The sequence below is a fragment of the Hydra viridissima genome, unplaced genomic scaffold, assembly GCF_058129835.1.
Source record: "Hydra viridissima isolate aposymbiotic clone 2 unplaced genomic scaffold, HvirCarnegie_v1 scaffold_3, whole genome shotgun sequence".
NCBI classification, from domain to species: Eukaryota; Metazoa; Cnidaria; class Hydrozoa; order Anthoathecata; family Hydridae; genus Hydra; species Hydra viridissima.
In genome coordinates this window covers 7,062,948-7,090,285 of record NW_028324302.1, presented here as the reverse complement: position 1 = coordinate 7,090,285, position 27,338 = coordinate 7,062,948, and the positions used below count along the sequence as shown (strand labels likewise).

Genomic DNA, 27,338 nt, shown 5'->3' with positions numbered 1-27,338 from the left:
AAGAATAAAAAGTGTTTGTATTTTATATTAGTGCAAACTAGTAGGTAAATCTCACTCACCAGGGTAAAATCTCACTCACCAGACGGGTAAAAACAATTCAGCAAATGTTTGTTTTAAAGTGTATTTAGGAGGGAGGTTAATAAACATAATTTTTATTCATTTTTTGTTAATCAAAATTTTATAGATTTTGTTTAAAGATTTTAAAGTACGTTTTATGTTTAAATTATTTTTGTGTGTGTGTGTTTTTTTTTAATGTATTTTTTTAGATTTTTTTTCCTCTGTATTCTTTAAATAAAGAAGAATTCAAAGTAAAAGTGCAAAAAAAATGCTAACATATTTTACTTTTATCAGAGCATCGAAGATAATAAGGTTTTAAACACATCGTTATTTTAACTTTGACATGTTCTTTTATTTCAACTTAAAGTCAAGATATTGTGCTTGTTATTTCTGTGATTATGGTAATTGATTATAGTACTACAAATAATCAAAGTATTAAATAGTCTGGAAACAAGTGCTAGCGGGTCGTTTTAATGAACAAACTTATGTTCATCTCACTGATCACAAAATGATAACTGGATTAAAGCCAAATACTAAGGAAATCGAAAAAATCGTAAATAAGAAATATGTTTCAAATTCTGTAATTAACTAACAAAAATGTTGACATTCTTCGACATATCCCAGCCGGCAAAAAGATATCTAAAATGCATCTAATATACATCTGGAAATCGGTCTTATTTATTTTTTATCGAATAAAATACATCTAAAAGACATCTACAAGATAGACGTCTATTTAGCGTTTATTCATGACGTGAATTCAGACATCTTTTAGACCAGTTTTTTAGATCTATATTAGATGCATTTTGGATGTCTTTTTGCCGTCTGAGTTAAGTTTAAAAAGTTTTTAAAAAATTACACAAGTAAAGAAACAATTAGGTTCAAATTGTTGAAATTTATTTACCAAGATTAAAAAAACAATTAAAGTTAAAAATAAAAAACTATAGTTCTGTATTGAGTCCTCCAACTCGGTATCTGAAAAATGACTAACCTCAAAAATGATAATAAAACTCTAACATGAATAACTTTAAATATGATTACATATTGTAATAGTTTTCGGTTTATTTTTAAAAATAACAAGCTCTATTTATTAAAAGACCGAAGAGACAATAAAAAGTAAAGCTTTATCAAGAATTTGGTTTATTATCATTTTGTTTATTTTTAATTCATTTTTTACTTTTCTGCTTTACGCCATACTTTTATAGAAAGATTAAAATAAATATAGTTCGAAATAACCAACAGTCCGAATAAACTAAGATATACCACGATGTCGGTAGCAATAGCGAGCGAAATAATTCTTCTAACATTTTGAGAAGTCTTTTCTGCCTTTGCTAAATCTTGTCGATAAAGTGCAGATTCAACCTGACGGGAAAAAAAGTAATGTAATGAAAAATGAAATATTCTTAAAAAAAGAGAGACCAAATAAAATAGCACTTCGAAATCTTGAATACCATTTTATATCATTAGTGCATTTTTCACATGTAAATAAATGCACTAATGTTTTAGAAGACATGTAGAATAATTTAAAAATCTATACATGAAATATATAAAAATTTTCACTTATCAGCTTGTTGCTAAACTTCATAAAAACATCAAAGATATGACTAGTTTTGACAATGAGATATGACAATTTTTTCTTTTTTCCTCTTCATTAATCTCTATATAATTCTTCAGATAATAATAATAATAATAACAATAACAATAACAATAATAATAATAATAATAATAATAATAATAATAATAATAATAATAATAATAATAATAATAATAATAATAATAATAATAATAATAATAATAATAATAATAATAATAATAATAATAATAATAATAATAATAATAATAATAATAATAATAATAATAATAATAATAATAATAATAGCAATAATAATAATAATAATAATAATAATAATAATAATAATAATAATAATAATAATAATAATAATAGCAATAATAATAATAATAATAATAATAATAATAATAGTAATAATTATATTAATAATAATAATAATAATAATAATAATAATAATAATAATAATAATAATAATAATAATAATAATAATAATAATAATAGTAATAATAATATTGATAATAATAATAATAATAATAATAATAATAATAATAATAATAATAATAATAATAATAATAATAATAATAAAAATAATAATAATAATAGTAATAATTATATTAATAATAATAATAATAATAATAATAATAACAATAATAATAATAATAATAATAATAGTAATAATAATAATAGTAATAATAATAATAATAATAATAATAATAATAATAATAATAATAATAATAATAATAATTTATATATAGTGTAAAAAGTCCTAAAGTATTTGTTTATGAAGTTGGTGAATATTTAGTGGTCGCCCCAGGGCAATTTATAAAACTCCTTAAAATTACAAATATCAGAAATGGAACAAAAAAATGGCCTCCGTTTTCTTATCTTAAGTCGGTAATTGACCAATCAATTTCAATAAAGTAAAAACCAAATTAAAGCTCTTTTTACGCACAGCAATGTTTTAAATAGAATTGATTCAAATATATTAAAGCGACAGTAATAATTGCGAAATTGGCCAAATTTTTACAATTCAATATTATTTACAATAAGATTTAAATCTCTTTTTTTAAACTTTTTTAAGAACTCATATTTTAATTCTTGAAGAGGACCCTTCACACTGGCTAGCCAATAAATCATATATTGAGTCGAGAGAAAGCCCCTTAAAGCCGTTAAGGGTTGTGCAAAAAAGGGATGGAGTTAATACAAGACTTTAATTCTGTTTAAACAAAAAATGAAGCACAGCAACTGTTTGTGCTAAATTTAGTTGAAAAAAAAACAGAGCTTTCTTGCCAGATGAAATATACCAAGAGATAATACTCATAAAACATCATGTGAGGGGTACTTTGTTGCTGACATAAATTGGTGTAAGGTGTGTACTAAATACTTTAACAATAATTTGATTTCATATTGAAAAAAATGAAAAAGAAGCTCCATTATTTAATTGAATGAAAAATATGGTTTTATTAATTAAGCCCAGAACATAATTAGACGCTCATTTTTGTTTTATATTAACTAGAGCAGAAATAAGTATATATACGGAAGAAAAATGAAGGTATGGAAGAAAAACGAAGAAAATGCTTTTTGTCATAACCCAGATAACACACTAGCATCGGCCCGATGTCGGCGCGACGTCCGCATTTAATCGGCTATAGATGTAATTTTGATGTACTTTTAAAGGGTGGCTGCTCATCGGCAGGACGTAAACAAAAACGTAAAAATAACATTGAAATTTACCTTATAATGATGAATAAGCTGATGAATTGCCGATCAAGAACTGTCTGGAAAAAATACATTTAAGTTATATATGACATATATAAAATATATTCTATAGTAAGGTTACCAATAAAGGTATATTTGATATAGACTCTATAAAATAAGAAAACAACAATAATATTATCAATTATTACAATAAATAATTATAACTATATAATACATTTCATATAGGCTGTTTGTTGTGTAAAGTATTATATGTTTATAGGATTATCATTTACTTTTATTTTGTCATTTATATATTACTTTTTAAAACTGTAGACATGACCAAAAAAAGTTTATAATATAAACTTTAAGTAAAAATAAATCATATTTAAATAAAACAGCTATATTGTATTATTTAAGCGACCACTAACTTTAAAAAGAATTCTGTGATATTAATTCCTTCTTTAAAATAACTAAATACAAAAATATTGTAAACACACTTATAATTATGTGTAAGTCAAAAGTTAGTAAAAAAACATTCAAATAAAATATCTAAAAATAGCAGAAGTTGATATATATATATATATATATATATATACATGGCCGCCGAGAGGGGAGGGTGGACGAGGAAGATTCCCGGGGCCCCCTGTATCTACAAACAATTTTTTTAAAATCATTTTAAAAAGATTTAAATAGTTTTGACTTTAATTAACTTTCATTTTTAATTTTCAATGACTAGAGCACGCTTCTATTGGACCTGGGTATACAATTGATCATAATGAGGGCCCCTTAAGAAAACTTCCCCAGGGCCCGAAATTTCTCTCGGTGGCTATGTATATATATACATATATATATATATATATATATATATATATATATATATATATATATATATATATATATATATATATATATATATATATATATATATCATTATGCCTTTTATGCTTCATTTCTTATCGGTTTTGCATCCCGAGAAGAATAAACAAAAATAACACCTCAAACATAAAAAATCGGAATATTATCGAAGCTTTGTAGTTAATCCTAAAAAAAATCTTCTGCATTTATCCCAGGCAACTCTTTCTTGGTCTCCTCTCGCCTTTTGCGACCTCCACCTCTATCAGATGAAACACTTAACCATGTTTTTATTGCTGACTGAATTTCAGAGTTTTTGGCTTCCTTTGTCATGAGATTTGCACGCACAAAGTCTGTATAATATATAAATATACTGTAAACCCTTTGTGTTTGCAAAGCAATCGAAATATATCAATACTAATTACATTTCAAAAAGTACTTAAAAGATTAATAAAGCTGTGATGTAATGGTTTGTATATCTGAAAAGATCACAAGTCAGTGGTGCGAGCACACTAAAATAAGTTTTAACTACCTTTTCCATATTCTTTACTTCTTTTACAGTTTTCTTTAACCTAAAAATAATTATATACTTTTTTATACACTCAAATGACAATTTACAATTTCACTTCTCAAACTACCAATTTCATTTTAAAATATAAAACTAATGTATACATTTCTCAATCAATATAGTCTTTTTCAAGTCTATATTTTGAATGTATTTTGTAAATGTAATAGTATAAAATTAAATTTTTAATTAAATTTTAACAAGGCATAATTGCTCAAGCAAATTGTATAAAAGAAAATTTTTTTTGATTTAGCTTCTTCAGTCATGGAATATATATATATATATATATATATATATATATATATATATATATATATATATATATATATATATATATATATATATATATATATATAATAAAATACACGTTTTGTAAATTTCTAGCAATAGCTTTATTTCATTTTTGGTATTAAAAAGTAAGTCTACAAAATAAATTTAATAGTTAAAAAAACTTGCCTTTCAATTTGTTATAAAGATAAACTTTGATAGAGAACTCAAATCTCAAATATTAAGTTTACTAAAGTCTAAAACTTACTTCGGCTGAAAATTTCAAAATATTGGTAATTAAAACTTTAAGACGATTGTCGTAAATTGACGCATTACTTAAGTAATGAGTCAATTTGTGCAAGCTTAGTATAATTTCGCCTGCGCATTGTAAACGTTCACAGAACAAGTCGTTTTATAGTGTGTTCGCAGACACCAAGCCGATTATGTTTTCCGATGGAACATAAGTTGATATATTTAATTTGTCGGACAAGTAAAATAATGTCAATCTAAAGCTGATAAAAAAACACGTCAGCAAGACATTGGGCCGACGTCCATGTGTTATCTAAAAATACTGCTGATTAGAATGCAATTCTGCCAGGCTTGCGGCTGAGCTAACTCCCATATTTAATTGTTTTAAATAAAAGCTTAGGTATCAAAAGATGACGCTGAATATAAGAAAGATAATCAAACTTAAAAATATGAAAAGTTAAAAAAAAAACTATGAAATTTACAACATTTATAAATTTATAATTTACAAAAAAAACTATACTTTTATGGAAAAACAATGAAAATCCAGCAACTTGATGTTTTTCATACTTTGAAGATATTATGAACCTTGATGAATACCTTGTAACTTTTTTTCTTAAAATCAAATATGAAACAAACCTTTATGTTTCTTTGTATAACTTGCCAACATTCTTCTGTAGGTGTGACTCCTCCCTTCTAGACGGGAGGTAATTTTTTGCTTGCTCCGCATGCGCTTTTGAAACAAGAACCTGATTCATTACAAAATAAGCCCATCGCATAGGATGCTGATAGAGTATTGAAACTTATATAGAAAAAAATTAATAGATCTACTCGCTACTTTTCAGACATACAACAAGATTCTGAAACAGCACAAAGAAAGATCGGTTGGTTGAAGGACTTTAACAAAACTGGGTCTTTTAATAGAAAGCTGAAAGTTAATTCGTGGAAAAAACTTTGATTAACATTTCAGTAAGATGGTTTACACATTTTTATTTTAATCAACAATTCTATCAATTAATCAATCATATATATATTCCGTGTATACAAGAAAGTTATTCATATTATATATTAACATTTAAACCAACTTTAAAAAATACATAATTACGGAAACTCGAGTTGAGTTATTTCAAATCGTTTCATATTGAATTTGTAAGAGTTTGGGTTATATCTAAGCATAACGTTAAGATTGGGTTATGTTTAAGCATAAGGTTAGGATTTGTCTTAAGTGAAGCTTTATCCCAGAAAAACTCAAAATAACATGTAAAGATTTCAGTTAATTTAACCCTAACCCCCATGTTAAGTTGATTTAAAAATTTTATGAACCTAAACATTTACAATAGTTAATGCACTCTTAATATTTATATTCAGCACCTTTTTCATGGCTTCTCTATTTAATTTTTGGTCTGCAGCAGATTTAAAGCATTTTAAAGTTAACATAAAAAATATGCTGATATCGTAGAGGTACTCTAAAAAGATCTAGAACTAAAAGTTTGTCCTCACCAACATGTAAATACTTTGAACATGTATTTTGTTCATAAAAAATTTGTAACAAGCCACTAGAGAGTAATATCAGCTTGACTACTGAACACGAGATCAAAGTTTGTCATCATTAAAAGTGTCTTTTTTTTTTTCCACTTCTACTTCGGGCTTTGCCATTACCCCAAAAAAGAATTATTTGTAAGAAAATGCAAAAAATCCATTACATTCGTCATAAAATGTTGATTTATTTCAAAACCATGTTAAAGAGCTAGACGATCGCATATTCTGCCTAATTTAAGAGAAAAGCAAAATCATGTACCTGTGTTATGGGGATCAATAAGCAGGGTAAGGATAGTTAAATTTGGCCAACCTTTATAAGACGTAGAATCCGGGCTTGTTTATACAGAAAAAATTTTCAACAAATATGTACCCTTGGTAAAGTTATAAAAGTTAAAAGCATTTATTCTACTTTACTCTGTGTTCAATGTTCCATGGTCAATTTTCTGCACCTTCCACTTAAACGTATCATGGGGGTGCGGATGTGAGCATGATAGCGGACATGTTTTTTGGTAAATGTACTTTATGTTGCATATTCACAAATAGAAGAAATCTATATATACGACATGAAAATGCGATGAATCTGTGCAAATAGATTGTTGCTTATGTAAGCAGAATCATGGACAGGCTATGAAAATCACTTCAAATCTTTCGTAGATACTTTAAAGTAAAAAAATTATCGACTAAGATAATCTGTTTTTAAATGTTTATTTTCGAAAAGTTGGTAAAAGGACCCGTCTCCCCTGTAGTTAAGATATTCTAAAGCTCTATTTAAAATCTGTCCGTAACTGAACCGAAATCCAGATCTTTTGTTAAAACCCACCAAAGCCCAACTGAACTTAAAACCTTAGAACCCCAGAAGCTTTAAACCTATTTCTCTTTTTTAGTGCCATATAAGTATATAAACATATGCAGAAAGAGAAAAGAAGTAAAGTATATTAAGTATTACAATAATACATTTCTTTCTAATGGAAACAGGTACTACGTGAAAAGATCATATTTTCAGCACAACATAACATACGGCCAGAACTTGAATTGTCTTTCATTCAAGATTATTTCTGATCTCACTCAAGATTATCTCTTTTTGAACACCATGATTAGCTGAACAAACTAGTTTCTTTTGTGTATGAATATTTTTAAGATAATATGTAAAAGAAGTTCTCCTTCAAAGTTAATTAGCTGTAAACATGTTTAATTCATATTCAATCGCTAATTTTGCTTAAGAAAATGTTTCCTTTTACCCAAATAATTAACCTATTGACACCTGTAACAGGTGGTAAGCATAGTGCTTAAAATTTTAAGGTACGGTATGAAAAACTTTTCCGCATTTAATGGTCACCAACCAGTCAACGCTATATTACATACTAATCTATTGCAATAGAATACACCACATAAATACTATATGATACTAAGTGTTTTAACATACAATTTTAGATGAAAGGTGTTAAACTAATTGATCCTAAAGAACTCTTCAATCTCCTTAACCAGAGTATCAATAGTAAATCTTGTCTCAATGATGAAAATTACTTAATTATTTATGACACACGAAAACAAGAAGAATATTCAGAAAGTCATATTGTGTTATCATTTCACGCTTCTATTGATGATCAAGGATGTTACAAGTTCCCATATAATGTTGATCATAGTTCAATTAAATATATAGTTGTGATGGATAATCAAACATTGTCTTTAAAAGATAGTTCAAGTTCTGGTGTATGTTGTGCTGAAAATATTTGGGCTATGATGAGCAAGAATCAAGTTAAGTTAGTAAAAGGTGGCTTTAAAAATTTCAGTGCTTTATACCCCTTCTTGTGTACAAAGAAGATCTTGTATACTCAACAGGACATTTCTAGGTTGACAATGTATCCATTAGAGGTAGAAAGTGGGTTCTTATTTCTTGGAACCACTAAACAAGCTTTTGATAAAAAAATCAACTATGATTTAAAGATAAAAGCCCATGTCAGTGTTACAATGAACTTTGATGCTTTTTTCCCAACAACTGATTGTTTAATGGGGATAGAGGAGGATTCTATAACACAGTTCCTGCACATCCCAGTTAAAGATGAGGTTGGTGAAAATATTTATCAATATTTTCCAGCTGCATGTTCTTTTATTAATGAACATAAAAAATCTGGCAATCGTGTACTTGTTTATTCCAACTTAGCAATTAGTCGCTCAGTGACAGTTGTGCTTTGCTATTTAGTTTTTAGTCGTAAGATAACTTTAAAAGAAGCCTTTAATGTTGTAAATACTTGTCACTTTACTGCATGCCCTCACCAAGAATTTATAAGAAGTCTATTGAAATGGGAGCTTGATGTGCTAGGTGAGTCCATTACGATTCCTGATGAGCTTACAATCGGATAAAAGATAACCTGAAAAGTTTACAAATGGATGCATACATACATACATACATACATACATACATACATACATACATACATACATACATACATACATACATACATACATACATACATACAAGTATTTTAAGATTCAGTTATATGTAGTTCAAGACATAATAAATTAATTATAAGGTATATTTTTCAGTTTATATCTAATGTATATTGAAGCAAGTTGTTAAATTAGAGTTTATATTTTTGTAGTTTTTTTTGCATCGAGTGTTACAGATTTTTAGATAGGATTTTGTTGTTAACAGATTATGTAGTTTCAGGATAACACTTTCAGATTATGATTATTAGATTATGTAGTTTCAGGATATCACTTAATCTATGTTATTATAAGTAAATTTTGTTAAAGCTCTATATAACACTTGACTTTTTAATTTTTTAATTCTTCTTATATAAAGGCTTCTATTTATATCTCTGATCTGTTTTCTTTTTAACTAAGCAGGCTATTTCTTTAATCTACCCAAATTGTTCATAATCTTTTAAATTAATTACTATATATGTCCTTAAAATTTTTTTTTGTTAATTATTATATAAGTCCTTAATTTTTTTAAATATTAAGATAATGGATTGTTATTCTCTAAATGCATTTAAGGAACAAGACTTATCATATAAGTACACCTCTTTGTTTAAAATTAAAAAAATGATGAGATTTTCAATTTTAAAGTTTGTTTTTTAGAAAAGCTACTTTAAAAAGTTCATATTATGTGGAAGATGTAATAATGTAAAAACATTTTTGTTGTTTACTTATATCATTACCAAATCAATGTACTCTCATTTTTGTTATGGAAGTGAAAAGTAATTACAAAAGAAAAAAATGCCAGGAAAATCCAAATATCTCGGCTTAGATTTAAGTACACAGTCATTGAGTGCTGTTCTTTCAAATGAAAAGCTTGAGGTCATATGGAAAGAATCCATAAAGTAACTTTAAATTGCAGAAAATTGTTTTAAATATTTTAATTAATTTTTTTTTAGCAGAAAAGAAAAAAGTTTTAAAAAGCTTGCTTTTGGTCTAGATTTGATTCCGAATTAAAAGAGTTTAAAACACAAGATGGTGTACATCGTCATAGTGATGGGGAAACAGTCACTTCACCTGTACTCATGTGGGTAAAAGCTTTAGATGTACTCTTGGTGAAAATGTCAGAGAGTGTTTTAAACTTGAATGAGATTGAAATGATTAGTGGCTCTGCTCAGCAGCATGGTTCAATATATTGGAAAAAAGCATCAGAAATTACTCTAGCCAATCTCAATCCTCGTGAGATGTTAAGTGATCAGTTACAGGTTTATAGTCATTTGATAGTTTAGGGTATTTTTTTCATTTAAGAAATGCTTTGTAGAAGAGTAATGAGATGTAATAAATTTTTACTACTTTATTTACTTAAAACATTCATTTTTAAACATTAAAATTTAAAAATTTAGCAACTGTTTGTATAACAAAGCAAAACAATGTTCAATTTAGTTCTCTTTCAATAAACTTCAAAAATGCAAGAAAGACCTTTCTTTGAGCTTGATAATATACCTTTATAATCCAACTTTTAACTTAATCATAAGTTTTCAATTAACATAAAAAGTAAACCAATTAGATAAATATAAAGTATAAAGTATAAATTATCAAAAGTATAATGTTAAGGATAAAACTTCCTGAAGCTTCTTGGCTTCTCAACATAGTAATTTCTTTTCATTAAAATGTTTAATTTTTCAATTTTTTTTTTCGAAATATAGGAGTGTTTTGATCCACTTGATGTCCCTGTATGGATGGATTGCAGTACTTCTAAACAATGTTCACAACTTGAAGATGCTGTTGGTGGTAATATGCAACTAGCAATGCTTACTGGGTCTCGAGCTTTTAAAAGGTTTACAGGTAAAAGGTGTTGGTGTGTCAATAAAAAATGTTAAAATTTTAACTGCTGCTTAATCTTAAAATACAAAGTGAATTCTTATAAAGAATGTTTTCACACCTTTACAATTTTTTTAAAGGTTTAAAAAAGAAAATTTTTGTTGTTGTTGTTATGTAAAAAAAAAAACAAATTATGTATTTAAAGACTTATATTTTTAGGCAGTCAAATAGCCAAACTATACCAAACAAATCAAGACTTGTATACCAACTGTGAAAGGGTTTGCTTAGTTAGTAATTTCTTGGCATCTCTATTCCTTGGATGTTATGCACCTATTGATTATAGTGATGGTTCTGGTATGAATTTGTTAAACATAACAACAAGGAAATGGGACGATCGTCTACTCAATGTAAAGCAGTAATTTTTCTTGTTTGTTCTAGCCATAGGACAAAACTCTGAATTGTGTGAAAAAAGAGAGAGAAGGCAAAAAATGAATTTAAAAATCAAAAGAATTTAAGTATTTAAAATCTGTTTCATTACTTGGTCATGTTTGTTTTCTAAAGTTTTATTTTATCTAGTTTCTAATGTAATTAGTATTTATAAAGTTATACATGTTAATATTGTGTTTTTATTTTATTCAAATTATGTTGTAGTGTTGAGTTTTTTAAAATTTTAACAGGCTTGTGCCCCAGACTTAGCTTTGCGTCTTGGAGAACCAGTTTCATCCTCAACAATAATAGGGAATATTTCAAAGTACTTTGTAGAGAGATTTGGGTTCTCTCCATTGTGCAAGCTGGTTGCATTCACAGGAGATAATCCGTCTTCTCTAGCAGGATTAAACCTATCAAGTGGAGATATAGCATTTAGCCTTGGAACTAGTGACACACTTTTGTTATGGATGCATCATGTCAAACCAGACACTGAAGGAAGTGTGTTTATCAATCCTCTGCAAGGTAAATAAATGTCAAAAGCATTAATAGAAGGTCTTGAGCACAACTGAAAATATAGAAATATGTTAATGTGATAGCATAAACAATTTATGTTTTAGACAAAGAGTTTATGACAATGCTATGCTTTAAGAATGGTTCATTATCCAGACAGACAATTTGCAATCAATACTGTGGCGGTTCTTGGAGTGCATTTAATGATGCATTGCAAAGGACAAAACCTGGTAATAATCATAAAATTGGTCTTTATTTTCATGAGCTTGAGATACTACCTGAAGCTCGTGGTATTTACAGATGGAATGATAAAGATGAGTTTGTCGATTCTTTTACAAGTGATGAAGAAGTTAGAGCAGTTCTTGAGGGTCAGTTTCTTGCAAGAAGATATTATGCCCAAAAATATGGCTTCACAATTAGTACGTTGCTTCTTATTTTTCTTTAAATACAGCTGTACATTTTCTATGAATAAAATATATTTTTTTGGGGAGGTTTTTAGACAAATTTAAAAAGTTTTCATAATTAAATAAAACAGATGTTAACTTAAACTTTACACTTATCACTTTAAAGGTCCTACTACACGCATCATAGCAACTGGCGGTGCTTCAACTAATACAGCCATCTTACAAGTCTTATCTGATGTTTTTGGTGTTCCTGTCTATACAATAAAAGAGGCCAGTAACTCTGCATGTTTAGGTGGCATTTATCGATGTGCTCACATCAACAAAGTAAAAGTAACATCGACACACATTTTAGCTTGCTCGCCAACAATAACAAATGAGATATATCAATCCATGTTAACTCGATATTCATATTTATTGAATACTATTTTAAAGTAAATCTCTTTTTTTTTTTAAAGAAACATAATTAAGAATAGAATTTTCAAATCTCATTGTTTTGATCTCTTTAAGCTACTATTACAGAATCTTATAAGAATCTTATAAGAATCTTAAAAGGGTCATCAAAATATTTTACACTTTTTTTAAGTAAAACTATTAAATCCCAAAAAAAAAATAATTTTTTATATGTAAATCACTGAAGTGTTTAAATGTTCTTAAATGTCAAAATGTTAATTGATAAGATTAATGATAAAGCAATGATTAGCATCAGTTCCATGTTACAAATTCTCTGATGTAACGCAATAACTTTGAAAAATAAATGCTTCATGAGAGACCTTGTAATTATTTGATCCATTTCACATGAAATAACCCTAAATCAGTGTAGCTGTATACCCCAGTGTAAACTGAAGTGAAGACTGACGAAAGATAACCTAGAGTTTCCGATAGCATCAATAACAACTTTTTATTTTCTAATTTTTTTGGCTGAGTCTATTTTTTCTTCTTTTTGTTAAAGCTTCTTTTTTGAGTTTTTTATTTGGAAAATTTTTTATAGGAAATCTCTTTCTTATTCATATAGATTTGTTTCTTACTCATAGACTGTCAGGAACATTCAGTTTCGTTTTTTTTACCTTCAACTTTATTTTGCTTGAAAACTTCTTTTCATTTGTTATTGTTCTTACTTTTCGTGTATGAGAACAGTGAAGTAAAGAAGCACTACAGTTTAAATAACTGTTCTGTCGCCTCTTCGTAAATGAGATCGTCTGATTCAATATGTTTACTGCGGATGCAAATATATGCACTGGGGGTAAATACACGTTTACTAGCCATGGCCTATTTTTCATAGACCTTTTTTTTCTAAGGGAAACTTGTGAAAATATATGAGATCGTCCTTCATAAATCTGCTCTTCTAGCCGTAAGCCGAGCAAGAAATAACTATCATCGATATTCAACTGAAACATTACCAGGCAACTTTTACTAAAATAATACTTCTCCCTAAAGTTATAACTTTTCTATAACTTCAGCTTGAATGAAAATTCATAATTTTTTTTAAAAAAAAAAAAGGCTTTCTTAACTTTAATAATAAGTCTACAAATAATTTTTAAAATTCAAAATGCTTAGAATAATTTTGTGGAAATGACGGGGGCTAGAGCAACTGAAAAAAAAAAACATCAATAGTTTTCACGTGTTTATGATCTGGTTTCTTACATGGTTTCTACTGGTGTATGAAACAGATTCTCATAAACTTACATAAAAGAAGCAACTAAGGGCTAAAAAAAAAGAAGATTTACAATCTCTAATTATTAGCCATTCAATAATAAAAAAAAACGAATCTGTATGTAAGTGAGTACATAAATAAAAAGTACATTGTTTTAAAAAAATAAAAAAATATTTTAACTGCTCTTTTTTCAAAGCCCTATTAACATATATCGCAAGCACTTAAATACTATCTCATTATTTCTAAAGCTACAAACCCAAAATTGAAGAATTCCTGGAAAAACATTTGAACTTTTCATAAATTGTGGCTTTAACATTATAAAAACAAAGGAGTAAAAATAACTCTTTTTTTTTAAAAAAAAGAGTTGCCTCAAGATTCGATACAACTCTGGTACTACGTTTGGCCTCTATTTTTCTGGATGGTGTCAAAAACTCAACTATATTTCTAACAATAAGTTAAAAATAGTTATCATAAAAACAAACTCAAGGTTAGAAAAATCTATGCATAATTCAATGCTAAAGGTGTAGGCAAAACCAAATGCACACAATATCCATCCACCCAATAAAAGATGGTTTTTTTAGATCAATGAAACCCATAATCCGTGTATTTAATCGCTGTATATCGTTATGTATAATTTCAGTTTTAAGAATAATACTAGCTAGCATGTGCTTTGATGATTTCAATTTCTTTTTTTGTTTGTACATTTGATTGATGATTGCCACTCGAAACTATAAGTACCGTTTAGTTATTTTTCTAAATGTCTTTAGCTCTGTATTTTTCATAATACCATCCACCACTAGCCATTGTAGTTATGGCTTTTCACTTTAAATATCAATGGCCCTGTATAACGATTGTGATTGATTATACATAACCATAGTCATAAAAATGCGCACAATTATTTAAATTATGTTCATAAAAAACAAAAATAAATTCAGAAAAAAAACATCAATAACATATACGAACGTACAATAAATTTTTGCTGTAAGCTTTTGCTAAACTTTACGTCTAAGAAAAACTTCTTCTTTGAAAAATTTATCCATTAGACTGATTTATGTTTACTAAAGTCGATAACGGTCAATAGCAAGACAAACAACAAGAAGGCAAGCAGCAACATCTCAAGCTTTTTTGTGGTGAAAACCATACTTTAAATTTAAAAAGTTTTAAGTTCCTTAGCTACTTTTTGTTGAACACAAAAAAAATGGCGGACTATGACCACGGTGCTCGAAACAAATTAGGTAAGAAAGAAAAACACACGAATAAAAAGTTTAAAAGGAGTTTCAAAAAGAAAGGAGATAAAAGAAATCAAGAGTTTAATGAAATCGAAGAAAAGATTGCCTTGTGCTCTGAACTGACGGTAAATTTCCATTAATATTAAGAATTTCCCGGAAGGTACTTTAATTTGATCATTACTGGTTTGTTTTTTTTTTCTTTTGAAGAAATAATCTATTCATTTGAGATCTTATGTTTCTAATAGGATCATTTGTTTTTTCAAATGAAATAATTATAATAAAAAAACCTAAAGTCAAGTAACTCAACAGATCAGGTCCAAATCAAATAATGCCTTGAATGTTATAAGGAAGATAAAAACTTTTTTTTATCTGTTTTGCTAAAATTTCTTTCTTCTATTCTTTTTATCATATACATATGTATTTTTTTAATAGAATGATTTGTCATTAATAAACCAGTTTTCTGATTTTCCTATATCTTCAAGAACTCTTGCTGGTAAGTGTTTACTTTTCTAATAAGTAGCATAGTTTTTCTAATAATTCTAAATAATGTTTTATTAGTTGCAGTAGAACTTCTGTCTTATAATGTATATAAAGGATTGGGAAATATCTTTTAAGGTTATTAGAGATGTTTGATAAAAAGTAGAACCTCTACATATTTTAAGTTTATCTTTTATAAAACAGAAAAAAAATTTTTTGTTTAAACAAATCAACAATTAGCAAAAATATTTACTTTGCAAATATTAATAAACAGGTCAAAAGTAAATTTGAAAATGAATATTTTATATCATCAAGTTTCTAGCAGCTCTTTAGCTTATTTAATTAGGAAATTAATTTTTTAAAATAATTTTCTAACCTAAAAGAAATTTAAAAAAAAAAGCCCTTTGAAAAAATAAATGTAAAGTTTCTTTTAAGTTAAGAGCTAATTCTATAAAGTCTTTTCTTAAAATTCTAAGTTGTATTATTGTTTGGAAAATAAGTTAACAAAAATGTCTTCTATCTCGGATATAATTGTGTTTTGAGTAAAGTAACAAATTTTATCTAAAACAAAAGAAATTTAATTTAAAGCATTAACTTTTATTTTTAAGCCAACAAAACTTGTGCAAACTAAATTATTTAATAACAATTAAAGTTCAATATGTTAATAAGATATTCAGGTTCAAATTGTTTTAAACTTATTTAATAATTTAATAATCCTTTTATATTAAAAAAAAAACTTATACAACTCTCTGATTTAGTTGAAAAATGATGAACCCTAATTACTTGCCCTAATGAGTGCATGTGATATAAGTGATATCAAAAAAGTTGTTAGAAGTTGGCTGTATGTACTAAAACTAATATGTGAGATTTTCATAGGTTTAGAAAATGCTGGCTATAGAAAACCAACTGCAATTCAGAAAGATGGAATTGCACTTGCTCTTAGAGGCTTTGATGTTTTGGCAGCTGCAAAAACTGGCTCAGGAAAAACTTTAGCTTTTATTGTTCCTGTGAGTAAAAAAAAACCATAATATTATAGTTTTCCTTCCAATCTTTAAGAAAGTTGTACATGATACAGTATGTTCATGGAATTTAATATAAAGGATATTTTAGAGTATTACATTTACATTTTTGTTTATCTTTAGTTATAAATAATTGAAGACCATAGAGGAAAAATAGACATGTTTAATTTGTTTGCACATTCAGATAAATATTTATTATGGGAAGAAGAAAAAAAGGCGGATAACAAATAATATTAAAGTTTGTGACATGTTTTGTTTTTCTCCTGTGGTCTTTAATCGTTCCCAAAGTTTTAAAAGGTTTTTGTATTTTTAAAACTTGTTTTTCAAGATTCTGGAGTTACTGTGGCACAACAAGTGGACTAACAATGATGGTTTAGGTGCTCTTGTTATCTCACCTACTCGAGAGCTTGCATTTCAAACCTATGATGTGCTACGCAAAGTTGGTAAAAATCATGACTTCTCAGCAGGTTTAGTCATAGGTGGAAAGGTAAAGTTAAAAAAATATTTTTCTCAGTTAACCAAACCATTTATAACCAATTAGTTGTTACAATAATAACTAGCTTTTTCATTAAGAAGAGTAACAAGAAACACTTTATTATTGAAGCAATAGCTTGCATTGATATTGTTACTAAGCTCTTCAATTTTGGTGTTATTGGTCGATTATTTTACATTACTAGTTTACATTATACTCTTAATATTTTACACAGGATTGTAATTTAGGCAAAGTTTATTTTTAATTTATTATTTTCTAGGATGTAGAGGAAGAGAAAAGCAGAATTCTCAGCACAAACATAATCATTTGCACACCTGGTCGCTTACTTCAACATTTTGATGAAACACCAAATTTTAATTGCGATGGCTTGAAGGTTTTAGGTGAGTAAATCTATGAAATTAAATTTTATTTTAAAAAATTATTTTGAAGCAAAAATCATCTAAACAAGTTAAATTTGGTAATTAAAATTTCATCTAAACTGCCTAGTAAATAAAACTATAATCTTTTTAATTTGGTTGAAATGTTTTAAACTTTATAGCAGCTTTTAAAGCTATTTATCTATACCCTAAAAAAAAAGACAAAAACCTTACCTTTTTTTTTTTTTTTTTTTAATAGTTTTAGATGAAGCAGATAGAATTTTAGATTTGGGATTTGCTGCAACTATGAATGCTATTATTGAAAATTTGCCAAAAACTCGACTTACCCTACTGTACTCAGCAACACAAACCAAGTAAAAACTGTTAATTTTTATATACAGGGAACCAAAATGTTAATAATTGGTAGGATCAGATCAAAGTTGCTATTCTTAAACCTCCTTACTTCTATTTTTTACAAATTTTGTTTTGAATATGTACAAATTAAGAAAAGATTTTCTAATCATTAAAGCTTATTCCTTAATTGTACTTTTAAATGTAAATTTTTTTTTTTTTTTATAGATCTGTACAAGATCTTGCCAGACTAAGTTTAAAAGTATAAGCTTTTTTTTTTTTTTTTTATATCACAAGTAATATTACAGAACTAGTTTAAAATGTATTTTGATGTAGATTTTCATAATGAATTCTATTACCTATTTTTATTTTGATGTTATATCATTTAGAACCCTGAGTATATTTCTGTTCATGAAAAAGCCAAATATTCAACACCTAGTAGGTTGTCACAGGTGACTTGTTGTTTATAGAATACTTATTTGTGTGTGTTATAAAATCTTGTAAATTATATATATTCATAAAATATTTGTTAAATCTTTACTAATAGTTTTTTAAAGCACTTTTCAAAGTAATAGATAATATAAATTTCATTTAACATATGAAAATATCTTTAAGAAGTTTTTATGTATACTAAGTGAGGAGCTGGTATCATATTTATACTTTATTTACCAACATTTTTACATTTGAATACTGTTGTTAAAAATCTGATTCTAGTTTTTGATTATTTAAACAAGATAAAATTTGAAAAATACATAAAATCATGTGAAATCGTGAAAAAGTGAACCTTGAAAATCTTCACTTTAAGTTTCTTTATGTTATAATTATTATTTGTTTTTAGTCTTATGTCATAGTCACCTTACAGGACAAAATCAACTTCTTATTCTCGTTTATTAAAAGTCATTTAAAAGCAAAGAGTATTGTGTTTTTGTCAAGCTGTAAACAGGTATCATATATAAAGTTTTTTTTGTTAGCTATGTTCAGTGTGGAAACAAATTCCAACACAGATTTTATTAATTTAGAAAATTATAGTTAGAAACTTAATGAAGCTAAGCTAATTTATACTCAACTAGATAAAAGTTGATTTGTCATTCAAGTCTTGTATATGGACATTTATCTTTAATAAGAAGTTTGTTTTCATTTTTATATGATAGGTTAAGTTTATATATGAAGCTTTTCGCAAAATTCGACCTGGAGTTCCATTAATGGCGCTATATGGGAAACAAAAGCAGCTTAAAAGAGTTGGTGTTTACACTAAATTTTGTGAATCTAAGGCTGCTGTTTTATTTGCTACAGATATAGCTGCTAGAGGCCTAGGTAAGTATTTGCAAAAATTAATTATGTGTGTCCCTTCTTTTTATTAAAGGAATGTCAGTAAATTAGGTGACAGTGGCACAGATAGTATTCTAGGAAAATAATACCAAAATATTTATTCGTCAGTCATTTAAAATTTTATATTCTATAGGCTGAAAGGAAAATTTTTCATAAACTTGCTTTGTTAATTCATTTGTCATTTTAACTTCTTTTTTTTATGCTTTTTTCAATTGTTTTAGCAATTTTGCTTTCCTAAAAAGATTGGGACAAATCTTTGAAGATACTGTTCTTGAATAAAGTCATAATTTCTTGTGCTTCATCTTTTACTCAAATATTTTTCTTCTGTGATTTCTCTCTTAACTGAGTGTCAATCTAACTTTCTATTCCTAATTTAATGTTATAATATGTTGCTGAGCAAAAAATTTCATTTTTGGTGTCTTTTATTTACATTTACTAAAACATTTAAGGAACTGGTAAAAAATTGAAATTTTTTTCTTATTCCTTTTAATTCCTGTTCTACCAAAGTTAGTTCAAAAGTTTTGGTTTAACAGTTTAACTGTGTGACAGAAAAACTTGCAGCCACGCAATAATACAAACAGTAGTTTTACATTTTAGTCTTATTATTAAAAAATACTCCAAATTTTTTTTAGATTTTCCATCTGTTAACTGGGTTATTCAGTTTGACTGTCCTGAATCTGTGGAAACATATATTCATAGAGTTGGAAGGACAGCTCGGTGAGTAAAAGTTAGGTTTGCTAATCTTTATATTATAATTTTGTAGATATTTTAAATTTAGAATAATTTAATATATTCTTTTATGTAAGAACATAATTTTTTTAAAAAGGATTTTCTGAAATCTAAATTTAAAAAGATATAGTGTATCTGATAGTGTATCTGATAATTAAGTCTTATTTTATGCTGTGAAAATTGTACTTAAGTTATGAGAAAAATGGAGAAGCACTTGTCATGTTATTGCCATCAGAAATTGCAATGGTGAAGGTATTATGGCTAACTATAAAAATTTTGCAATCTTATTTATTGTGTTTGCTTACAATTTGTTTGATTTCTTTTATGCAAAAACATTAAAGTATTTATTTTAAGAAACTATTGTAATGATGTAAGAAATTGTAATCATAACTTTATTCATAGAAATTGTCGGACCGAAAAGTTCCGTTGGAAGAAATAAAGTAAGTTAACTAAATAAAGAAAAAGAAGTTTTGATCAAGTGTTATCTTTGTTAAGTTATCTTGATAAGATAAGTTTTATCAAGATAAGTGATCATTCCATGCCAAGTTCCCATGTTGACCTGCTAAGATATTACTTGTATATTTACAACTATGATGAAAATCATTTTTTAAAAAACATGTTGGACACAACTCAGTGAAAAGTTATTAGGCTAAAAGTCTTTTAAAAACAAGCCTCAAGTTTCTTTTTTTCCAATATATAAATAAATTAACAAAGTAAAAGTTTATCAATTCTCAAGCATTTATAAAGTTGGATATTCCTAAACATTTAGTACTAGATAAGCACCTAAATCAATCAGTATAGTTTTCATATATCAGAAAAACTAGATTAGATAAATGAAAGACAGATTAAGCCTAGTTTCATGTTTAACTTGCAGCAGACTTACACTTCCTTATTCATATGTTATGCATTTTGTTACCAGTAATTCTCTTTGTTAGGTTTTGTGGTAATGCACAGTTCCCTCCATATATTTTGATATTCAGTTTTTTTTTTTTTAGTATTAAGTTTACTGTAAGATTATTAAAATATTTTCTTAGAATAAAAATCTTGCAGTAAGTTTATTTTTTATTAACAAACCAATCCTTGATGATTATTTTGATTAAAAATAAAATATTTTTGAAATGAATTTGGTAATTTTACTTTAAAAGTATTAAAAACATTGATTTTTGAGAAAATATAAGAATTTTTAGTGGATAGTAGTTCTTAGATAAAAATATTTGATGGCGTTCTTATATTGAAGATCCTATGAGGAATGACTCTACATGGAATGACCCTACATGATCATTATTTTGATTTTGTAATTTTGTTTTTATCCAAAATTACAGAGCTGCATTCCATTTAATTTACTTTGAATTGATATATTTAGGGCAAACCCAAAAAAACTGCTCTCTATAGAAGGCAAACTTCAAGCATTATGTGCGCAAGACCAAGAGATTAAATACTGGGCACAAAGGGTATTTCCTTAAAAAATAATCATGTTTTTCTTTCTGCAAAAGATTATTTTTTAAAACAATTGTTTTGATTTTTTTTTTTTTGTTTTTTTTTTTTGTTTTTTTGTTTTTTTGCATTTATTCTTTATGCCATATCATACAAATATTCTTAGTGTATTGTGTCATATGCAAGATCTGTTTATCTTCAAAGTGATAAGGATGTTTTTGATATCACTAAACTTCCCTTGGATGCATTTGCTATGTAAGAATTTGTTTTCAAAAATTTTGAATTTTTCTTTTGATCAGATTTTTTCAACTTTTTTAAATTATTGTGTTAAATGTAATAGATAGGTAGTTTTATAATAATCATGTTTTTCTTCACCTCTCTGCATTTTGTAGTACATTACCATTTTAGTATATTTGTTAACTACTAAGCTATTATGCAATTTAAAATATATACAAAGTTACAAAAGATAGTAAATTAAAGGTAAAGAAGATAACATTGTGTGTACCTCACAGCACTTTCTCAGAAAGAGCTGCGTGTAGATCTAATAAAGGTTGATTTCTAATTGCTTTCATTTGTTTTGCTGGATGCATTTTTTATAGAAGTATTTGAAAAGAAGGATACTGGATAAGGTTTTAACTTTCATTCAAAAGGAAGCTGTGAGTTCTCTCAGCACATAATTATTGTCCAGCTTTTTTTTATTTTTATGCAGTATTTCATTCCCGATATGTTTTGGATCCAGAAGGTATGCAGACATACACATAAGCAACATAGTCCCATTCTTTTTTTAAGAATATTTGCTTGACTTTTATTCTGGCTTAATCTACTTTATGATGACTATTGAGAGCATCAGCTGTTGAGTAGTTACTAAAGTCTTAAGCAAGTTATTTAGCTTAAACAAGTTATTTTATCTTTATTTTTTATTTGCAGTCATTTCTTATCAGTCATTTCTTAGTAAGCCACAATATGTTGGATTTAAAATGAACCATTTCAAATGTAGGTGTCTAGGCAAGTAATTTGAGTGTTCCTATGAGTGTCTTTAGGTAAATGAGATTTTTCACTGATTGGAATAGACTGTTTGCTTGTTTGGAGAGCTAATGTTTGTTCTAACAGATCAAGTCAATCAAGTAGAACAACCGTAGATAAGCAATAATTGACCTTGCTTGATCAGTGTTCTCATTTTTCTCATACTCTTTGGATTGCCTGTCATATTTCTCTACTATACACCAATATAACAAAAGATAACTTTTTGCTGACTTCATGACATTTCAACTAATAATTGCATATTTCAATAATGCATGAATATTATTGATGCTACTTTAAAACTGAAATAGAATAGTTTATTCTTTAATGTTTTTAAGATGTTTGGCTGTATAGTGTATTTGCAATATGTAAAGCCTTACCTTTTACCTTTTAAAGCATCTTCTTCCGAAGACTGGAGAATTGTTTTGTTTAGTAATTATGTTTCCTGTCACTATTGTTGTAGTTAAAATATTTTATAATAAGGATTGTAATATTTTATAAAATTTGCCAACCTTATTAGAAAGCTTTGTTGTTAACTTCTTTTTTCAGTTTTTAGAGTATCATTTCTCAAACAACTTCAATTCAATTTTTTTCTTCTTGTATTGGTTATTAGGTCTTGTGGGTTGCTTGCTCCACCAAAGATACGTTTTATGAAGGTAAAAATCTCATCAAAAGTGTGAAACTTTATTTTTATGATTTTCTTTCTTCATACTTTTTTTTTTTTTTTTTATCTTTTCTTTAACTATTTATATATCCTTTACCATTTTACTGTATTTTAACATTAGAAGCTCATCAAAAAGATTGGTCCTATTGATGGTTCAAAAAACAAAACACAAAAAGAACAGATTGGAATTGAAGTACTCAGTAGAAAAAAGGATCCTAAAGTCAGCAACTTATCAGGGAAAGCTGCATTTGACATAAGTAATGAAAGTGATGATGATGTTTTGGTAAAAAAATCTGGGAAGCAGCAGCATCTTGATTTAGAGGAAGTAATGAGCCATTTGCTTTTGTTTTCAAAAGTTGTGTTTGCTAGGTATTGAGTAAAATTCTTTTTCTTGCTTAGATTTAATTCTTGACCATGTATTTTGTAGTTTAGGTTTTTACCATTTGAATTTTCCCTTAATATTTCTTAGGTAAAAGAAGAAAACCTGGTTTATAAGAAGAAACAAATCACCAAAGCAAGTTTGGCAAAAAAAGTGATCAGGAAGAATATCAAAGTCAACACAAAGGTGACATTCAATGAGGAAGGAGAGGTAAAATGTTTCTCATTAGTAGTTTTAGCTTCTCATTACATGAGAAGTGTCTTTTAAAGCAGCAGCCATTATTTCTTCTTGAAAGTTCAGCTCTATTTTTTAATTGCTGCTAATATTTTAATGTTAGAATCTAGATTTTTTAAACTAGTTTGCTTTTTTTGTGGTTTTTTGTTGGAAGGTGGAAAATGATCCGATTTCAGAATTAACAATGCCAGTTGACATTTCTTCTGAAGCGGGTGGTATAGATGTAGAAAAAGCAAAAGTTCGAATGAAAGAGCAAGATAAGGTTGATCGTGCTTTGGAAAGAGAAAGAATCAAAAAGAAGCACAAAGAAATAAAAAGGAAAGAAAGAGAAGAAAGAATTGCATTATCAGAGGTATACCAGTATAAAGTTTAGGATTTTAACAACTTTAGTCATTAAAGCTAGTACATTTTCTAACCGAAGATTCTTCAACTTTTTTTTTTCCTTTGACTATCATATGGCAGCACAATCAATTTTTAAAAAATATTCAACAAATTTTTTTAGGATTTCTAAATGTTAAGAAATTTTTATTGAAATAAAAATGTATTTGAGTCCTAATAGACATTTTTAACAGTTTTTATGAATAGTTTTATACTTTAAGGGACGAAGAGTTACCCTCGGAGCACTAGATAATAATGATAGTGGGGAGGAATCTGATGGAATTTCTGATGAAGACACAAGGTTTTCTAGCTTTTTTATTTACTTACTTTTTTAGTATAGACTTACATTTAGCCTTCTAAAAATATCCACCTTTTATTTAGTGAAATAAAAGTTAGTTAAAAACTAGAATAAAATGTTTAAAAAGTCAAATATACACTGTCTTCCAAAAAGGTTAGTTTAAAGTAAAAAGCTTTTCCTGGAACAGAAACACTTAAATTAATTATAAAATGATTTTAACTTAAAAAAACCTTTATTAGATATGCTATTTGCTAATAAATCTGGAAGATATTCTTGTTTTGTTCTTACTTTTACGACTCTCTTTTAACTGTTTTTTTTTTTTTAAATATAACTAAAAAACAGTATAAAATTAGTAACATTTCAAAACAAAAGGACATCTTATCCTAATACTGTTAAATTGTTGGACATCACTACAATTTAATTATAAATTCTTTATTTCGAATTTGGGTTTTAATTAAGAAAAACGTAATAGTTTCATTAGTCTTTTATGTTATGTAAAACACTACAAATTCTTTGTTTAGTAAAAACTTTGTAAGTTTTGTTAAGAGATGACAGAATGACACATAAATATAATAGTGTTTTCAAACAAAAAATCGTTGATGACTATAATATTGGAACTACACAAAGAGATTTATGTGAAAAAAAAAAATTTCAAAAGCGATTGTAACTTGATTAGTTAATAAATGTAAAACCAAAGGAACTGCTGGAATTTGGGCATTTAGGTTAACGATTGAAGAAAAGTATACAAATCAGTATGAGGAGGCTGATCATAAAATAATTAGGTATATGAAAAATAATCTATTTGCTAATACTAGAGATACAATTCTCGAATTAGAAATTGATATTTCAGAAAAAACTGTCCGGCGACGTTTGGACGATGCAAGGTTGTATGGTTTTGTACAACCAAAAAAAATACATCGGCAAATAATTAAAAAACACTTTTGGAGTTCACAAAGGCTCACAGAAATTAGACAGTAGCACAGTGGATATTATGGTCGGATAGTCGTTTTTTAACCTGAACAATTTGATAATAGACAAAATCTAAATCAATATTTGTTGTATTGAAATCAAAGTAGTAGGTAGCATAATATGTTTTTGTAAATTTTAATGTGTGTTCCCTATGTTTTGATGAACAGTGATTTTTTGATCAAAATATTTCGACCCACGCTAATGAGCAATGGCGAAAGCTTTTGGTGATCATATTAAGGTCATCGTCAAAAGTTCCCGAGCAATGAAAAAGAACTTATGTTGTCTAGTTCAGCCTTACAACTATAGATAATAGAAATTTAAATATACAACCATATGCTGATAGTTGGAAAGTTTATAATTTCCTAATACAGTTCCAATAAAATGATTTCTATTTGTCAAATTTTTTCTATGATTTAATTTATTACAAAATTGAAAATGATCACTCGCTAATAATCAGTTTCTTGCTAGAGTTTGAGGCGATTCATTTGTAAACAAGCCGCAAACAGTGTAAATAGTTTTTAACAAAATTCAACTAGTCTTATGTTTTACATCTTACATAAATTACATTAAATTATATTAAATTATGTTAAATTGTATTAAATTTCATAATTCTATTTTACATATAATACATTGTTATATATAATCACTAGTCACTCTTCATGATCTTCAGTACAATACACAAAGCATAGTAAAATTTTAAAATTCGATGATCGCGAAGCATCAAAATGCTCCAACAATGTAAAGCATATAAATTTAAAATTTCAAACTACTTGAGTTACCTCTAAAAGTACATCGATTTTAATTTATTGTTGCACACATTGTTTTTACATCAGTTGGAACAAGATGGTAGGCCATCAAGAGAAAAATGAATTTCTTTTTCGTATGCTTTTTTTTTTTTTTCTCAGGGCCGCTATGAGTCTTTTTTTTATATGTACAATCGGTATTCTTGTAATTATTCACTTTTTATTTTTAAATGTTAACTTTGCTTTATTCAGCACTTTTCGTCCTCCTAAGAAACAAAGATTGGAAGAAAATTCGACTAAAAACGCAAATGAAAGTACCGTTCTTGAAGACGAGGAACTTGTCCTTCATTTACTCGGTGCAGCATGATAGCTTTGCTGTTGAATTTTAATGTGAATTTTAAAAAATCTTTTTTTTTTGTTTTTTTTTTGTTTTTTTTTTGTCTTCAAGCTCTCATAAATCTATGTAAGTCTAGTGTACTAGCGTGGGTGCGTACATAGGGTGCTGGTATTTTTTCAGTTAGGTCAAAAATAAGTTCAGGGTTTATTGTGGTTCGCCTATTACCCCGGTCAAAATACATAAGAAGATACAACTATTAAAAACTGCGTTCAATCGAAAATATTTAAAATTAATGGCTACCGAGTTTCAACATAAGAAACGTGAGCAGCTGATTTTGCCTCATGAGAAATCACGCATTCTGTTGCTCAAGATAGGTAACTAAGAGGAGTGTGGCATACTCGGCTTTCTAGTATGTTAATGCTAGTGTCGAACGAGAATAACTTGCAAAATATTAGGATAATTGGACCCAACCCAGCTCTGACCACTAACTGCCCCTTTCCAAGAACTATGTCTTCTAAAATCATAAATTTTTGTTCTTCCACAAACTAGATAAAAATTCAACAGATTTCAAATTTCATCAAAACATCTCTTTCCGCTTAAGATTTATGATTAATGTAAAGTTATAAATTCCCCCATTTGCCTCGAGAAACAACATAAAGTGGTGTTAACTTTTAAACAAAAAATTTCTTTTTTTGATGAATTTTGAGCTTGTTTAAAAAACAAAAAACTATTGAGAAGGTTTTTTAGAATCCATGCCACATTGAAAGTCTATTAGAAGTCAAGTAGGGTTTGGAACAATCATTTTTATTCCGTAAAAAAAGAATTTCTGGTCAATATTGTTGATACTTTACACAATCATTTAAACATTTGTTGAT

General features: G+C 27.2%; 3 protein-coding genes across 4 annotated transcripts; all 3 read left to right on the top strand.

Annotated features, from left to right (window-relative positions):
* The first annotated feature begins 7,264 nt into the window (after positions 1 to 7,264).
* LOC145202115 (serine/threonine/tyrosine-interacting-like protein 1) lies at positions 7,265 to 9,509 on the top strand. The gene has a single exon (XM_090082327.1). The coding sequence runs from the start codon at positions 8,223 to 8,225 to the stop codon at positions 9,150 to 9,152; it is 930 nt and encodes a 309-aa protein (XP_089938453.1). The 5' UTR covers positions 7,265 to 8,222; the 3' UTR covers positions 9,153 to 9,509.
* A 348-nt stretch (positions 9,510 to 9,857) lies between these two features.
* On the top strand, positions 9,858 to 12,861 carry LOC145180228 (xylulose kinase-like). Its single transcript, XM_080055085.2, has 7 exons — positions 9,858 to 10,114; positions 10,210 to 10,474; positions 10,916 to 11,054; positions 11,250 to 11,437; positions 11,708 to 11,981; positions 12,077 to 12,388; positions 12,540 to 12,861. Exons 1-7 carry the CDS (start codon positions 10,011 to 10,013, stop codon positions 12,806 to 12,808), a joined length of 1,551 nt encoding a protein of 516 aa, XP_079911211.2. The 5' UTR covers positions 9,858 to 10,010; the 3' UTR covers positions 12,809 to 12,861.
* Positions 12,862 to 15,168: 2,307 nt separating this feature from the next.
* LOC145202114 (putative ATP-dependent RNA helicase DDX10) lies at positions 15,169 to 26,546 on the top strand. 2 transcript variants are annotated; one of them, XR_016450743.1, is made up of 21 exons: positions 15,169 to 15,378; positions 15,686 to 15,746; positions 16,607 to 16,737; positions 17,078 to 17,236; positions 17,502 to 17,622; positions 17,858 to 17,972; positions 18,178 to 18,211; positions 18,339 to 18,401; positions 18,788 to 18,892; positions 19,101 to 19,263; positions 19,911 to 19,995; positions 20,199 to 20,259; positions 20,410 to 20,447; positions 21,371 to 21,458; positions 21,608 to 21,696; positions 23,075 to 23,117; positions 23,247 to 23,494; positions 23,595 to 23,714; positions 23,893 to 24,090; positions 24,338 to 24,417; positions 26,379 to 26,546. XR_016450743.1 is itself a non-coding variant. In XM_090081849.1 (21 exons), the coding sequence occupies exons 1-21, from the start codon at positions 15,223 to 15,225 to the stop codon at positions 26,491 to 26,493; spliced, it is 2,229 nt and encodes a 742-aa protein (XP_089937975.1). In that variant the 5' UTR covers positions 15,193 to 15,222; the 3' UTR covers positions 26,494 to 26,546. The 2 variants fall into 2 exon arrangements, 1 of the variants encoding a protein (XP_089937975.1); XM_090081849.1 differs by having other exon boundaries at positions 15,193 to 15,378; positions 23,247 to 23,450.
* The last annotated feature ends 792 nt before the right edge of the window (positions 26,547 to 27,338 follow it).